The sequence below is a fragment of the Colobus angolensis genome, unplaced genomic scaffold (genome assembly GCF_000951035.1).
Source record: "Colobus angolensis palliatus isolate OR3802 unplaced genomic scaffold, Cang.pa_1.0 Scaffold128, whole genome shotgun sequence".
Taxonomy (NCBI): domain Eukaryota; kingdom Metazoa; phylum Chordata; class Mammalia; order Primates; family Cercopithecidae; genus Colobus; species Colobus angolensis.
The window spans coordinates 1,424,921-1,429,003 of NW_012114030.1; the positions used below are offsets into that span (position 1 = coordinate 1,424,921).

Consider the following 4,083-nt stretch of genomic DNA (forward strand, 5'->3'; position numbering starts at 1 on the left):
TTTTTAGTAGAGATGGGGTTTCACCATGTTAGCCAGGATGGTCTCGATCTCCTGACCTCGTGATCCACCCGCCTCGGCCTCCCAAAGTGCCGTGATTACCGGCGTGAGCCACCGCGCCCGGCCCTTTTGTTTGTTTGTTTGTTTGTAGAGATGGGGTCTCACTATGTTGCCTAGGCCGGTCTTGAACTCCTGGGCTCAAGTGATCCTCCCACCTCAGCCTCCCAGAACGCTGAAACTACAGGCATGAGTCTCTGTGTCTCACCTGCTTTTTTGTTATGTTAAATAAAGTAGCAATGAGCATTTTGCATATACAAAAAAAGAGAGAAAGAGAGAAATGTGGGGAATATAATTCACCAGAGAGAGGCGCTTAATGGAGACATTCAGCAAGTATCAATAGCAATAACTGGGAGTGACAGTCCCAGAAGTGGCCGGGTTCATCTTGGCAAGGAAAGGCTTTCCCTGTAGATGCAGCAGCCACATTTCCTAAATCCTAAGTTAGGACTCATGATCTGCTGAAAACAGGTATGCTTCTAGAAACAAAGGGATAACAGATGAAGTTGGGGCTGCTCCTGGATGGGTCCCTTGTAGATTCCACATCCAGCTTTGTCCACTTCAACTCAGGACACAGCAGGCAGAAGTGATCATAGATCCATCAAGGGCATAGCTGCCAGGCAGCCCCAGGGACAATGGGTCCCACCCACATCAGCCTGCGGAGAAGCTGCGGGGGGCCATCCACTGCCTAGGTGGGGTCCCAGCACAGGCACTAGGCTCTACTCAGTCCAACCAGGGCCTCTGCCTTCCTCTGGTCTGTGCAGCATAGAGTGGAGATGGCCCTGTGGCAGGGGTTCTGCAGGCTCACCGAGTTGCAGGCGTTGGCTCTCTCCACCTTCGAGAGGTTTCTCACATCTGTGTTGAATACATTCATCTTCTCCACCAGGGTGGTGAGTGCTGTCTCGGTGGCCTCGCCAACCTTCTCATAGACACCTTTGGCCTGAGATGGGCAGAGGAGGAAGAGGAAGTCGGTGCCCCAGGCTCCCACCTGTCACACCCACCTTCCACCTAGTGTAAGAAGGAAGCAAACCACTGCCTCCCTTGCACGCTGGCAGAGGACTGGGTGTACTGGGTCCCCTTCCTCCAACCCTTTCCTCCTGGCCTTCAGAGGAGGCTCAGACTCTGAGCCAACTGGAAGGGGAAGGAGAGGTTACCTCGTTGAAGTCCAAGGAGGAGTCATTGCAGAGGGCACAGATGGTGGCCAGCTCCACCAGCCCGTCATACTGCCCTGGCCGGACTGGCTTATCATTCTTCAAGCTGGCAGCAGGGTTGGAGGAGGAAGGGACAGAGACAGTGGAGAAGAACAGGGAATGAGATGCAGAGAGGGCACAGGAAGAGCAGGCAGCAGAGGGTCAGGAAGGACAGTGGGGAGAGCCAACTTGGATATCAGGAGAGAACAAGCTCAGGGAGGAAGGGGAGAGTGAAAGGAAAGCAAAACCACATGGAGGGCCCCAGGGAGAAAGGGGGTGTGGGGAGGGGCATGAGGAGCTGGGGAGAAGTTGCCTGGGTGACTTACACCTCTCCCTCTGGAGCGTAAGTGGAGCCAGTGATGGAGAACTCATTCAGGAGGCAGATGTCCCCATCCACCTTATCAATGATAAACATCTGCAGGGGAGAAGGGCAGGCACACAGATGTCCACCTCTCCCCATCCCGAGGCGGGCGCCTGCATCAAAGGAGGCCTACGCTGCCAACACCTACCCTCCCACCCTCCTACTCACCCCTCCCTGTCCCCCACCCCCTGTATACCCTACCCACTTCCCACCAAGCTGTTGCAATCATTCTCCATCAACAGCCTTAAAACAATCGTTACTGAGACTGGGCGAGGTGGCTCACACCTGTAATCCCAGCACTTTAGGAGGCTGAGGCGGGTGGATCACCTGGCAGGAGTTCAAGACCATCCTGGCCAACATGGTGAAACCCTGTCTCTACTAAAAATACAAAAATTAGCCAGGCATGGTGGCACGTGCCTGTAATCCCAGCTACTCCGGAGGCTGAAGCAGGAGAATCGCTTGAAACTGGGAGGCAGAGGTTACGGTGAGCTGGGATCGTGCCATTGTACTCCAGCCTGGCAACAAGAGCCAAACTCTCAAAAAAATAAAATAAAATAAAATAAAAATAAAACACACACACACAAACAAGAGTGACTGCAGGCTGTGCTGGAGCTTCTGTAGATCAGTTAATAAAATAAGATGGAACACAATAAGGTGTGGTGGGGACTGTGGCAAACAGCCGACCTGTTGGCACCTGGACCATCTATAGCTCCAGCTGCATGTGGCCAGATCTTCCAGTTTTGCAGGAAGAGCTAGAAATTCAGGTTATCTTCCTATGAAATCTCTTGACTTTTTCTTTCTTTCTTTCTTTCTTTTATTTTTTATTTTTGAGACAGGTTCTTGCTCTGTTGCCCAGGCTAGAATACAGTGGTGTGATCATAGCTCATTGCAGCCTCGACCTCCCAGGCTCAAGTGATCCTCCCACCTCAGTCTACCCAAGTAGTTGGGGCCACAGGCAGATGCCACCATGCCTGTCTTTCTCGCTCTCTCTTTTTTTTTCTTTTTGGTAGAAATTTGGTCTCACTATGTTGCCCAGGCTGGTTTTGAACTCCTGGGCTCAAGTGATCTTCCTGCCTTGGCCTCCCAAAGTGCTAGGAGTACAGGTACCCACCATGATGCTGGGAGTACAGGCATGCCCAGCCTCCTGACTTTCAAAAATATGGGCAATTCTTTTTTTTTTTTGAGATGCAGTTCCACTCTTGTTGACCAGGCTAGTGCAATCTCGGCTCACTGCAACCACCGCCTCCCGGGTTCAAGTGATTCTCCTGCCTCAGCCTCTGGACTCCAGCCTCTGTACTCCAGAGTAGCTGGGAGTACAGGCATGCACCACCACACCCAGTTAATTTTGTATTTTTAGTAGAGACAGAATTTCGCCATGTTGGCCAGGCTGGTCCCGAACTCCTGACCTCAGGTGATCCACTCACCTTGGCCTCCCAAAGTGCTGGGATTACAGGCGTGAGAATTCATTCATTTTTATGAAACACGACAGGAGCCAAGTCACACAAGTCTGTGGTCTGGCTTTGTGGCCTGTGCATTAGAGGGATGTGGAGAACGCAGTGCCCAGGAGGAGTGGCCTACCCTGAACCCTGGGCAAACGCAACAGAGACTGGGCTTTTCATTCCCGAGAAGGGAGATTGTTAAGATGCGTTCCAAGACAAAAAACTTCTGTGGTCAGAAAAAAACTTGGGAACCTCTGGGTTAAACAAAGCAGAATCCATCTTCTTTACACAGTCAGCCTCCTCTAAGGCTTTCAAATACCAGCAGGTGTTGTGTGGGTCTCTCCCAGGAGCCAAGGTTACAGCCTTTCTCGCCCTGATCTGACCACACAGCCCTCGCTTCTCAGAACAGCAATTTCTAGTTCATGGGTGTAGTCTTCCACAAAACTCTGTGTAGGGCAGGGGTTCTTGGCCTGAGGTCAGTGGAAGACCCCTCAAGGAGCCCAAGAACTGAGACAGCCAAGAAAAAAATGACAGCTTTTCTTGTTCTCAAGCTGACATTTGACATTTCCTTCCAGTTATGCATGTTGTCAACAGACCACATTAGTATTAGCAAAACCTGTGACTGTCACCAATTTAATCACAGATACTTTCCTCCTATCACATTACCGCTGTTGCAGATCTCTCAAAATAGCATAATTTATGCTCACCACTGCTTCAACACTATGATAGTGCTTAGACCCACTGCGAGAACTCCCTATTTAATGCCTTAATAAAGAAGCATGTATGTTGCCACATTACAAAGTTGTTTTTAAAATATTTTGATAGAACTATATTTCACAATCATTGGTTTCCTCTGTAACCCTATGTATTTTTCATATGTATTTTTATATTTTTTACTTTGTTATTTTCATTTTATTTTATTATTATTATTATTTGAGACAAAGTCTCTCTCTGTTACCTAGGCTGGAGTGCAGTGGTGCAATCTCAGCTCACTGCAACCTCTGCCTCCTGGGTTCAAGCGATTCTCCTGCCTCAGCCTCCC

General features: G+C 49.9%; 1 protein-coding gene across 3 annotated transcripts in view; it reads right to left on the minus strand.

Annotated features, from left to right (window-relative positions):
- ATP2A1 (ATPase, Ca++ transporting, cardiac muscle, fast twitch 1) overlaps positions 1-4,083 on the minus strand; it is a 40,373-nt gene that overhangs the window by 10,223 nt on the left and 26,067 nt on the right. For all 3 annotated transcript variants that reach the window (XM_011933471.1, XM_011933472.1, XM_011933473.1), the window contains 3 exons: positions 1,568-1,656; positions 1,206-1,308; positions 860-991 (listed from right to left, as the gene is read on the minus strand). In XM_011933471.1, coding sequence (XP_011788861.1) covers positions 860-991; positions 1,206-1,308; positions 1,568-1,656 — 324 coding nt within the window. The remainder of the gene's footprint in view (positions 1-859; positions 992-1,205; positions 1,309-1,567; positions 1,657-4,083) is intronic.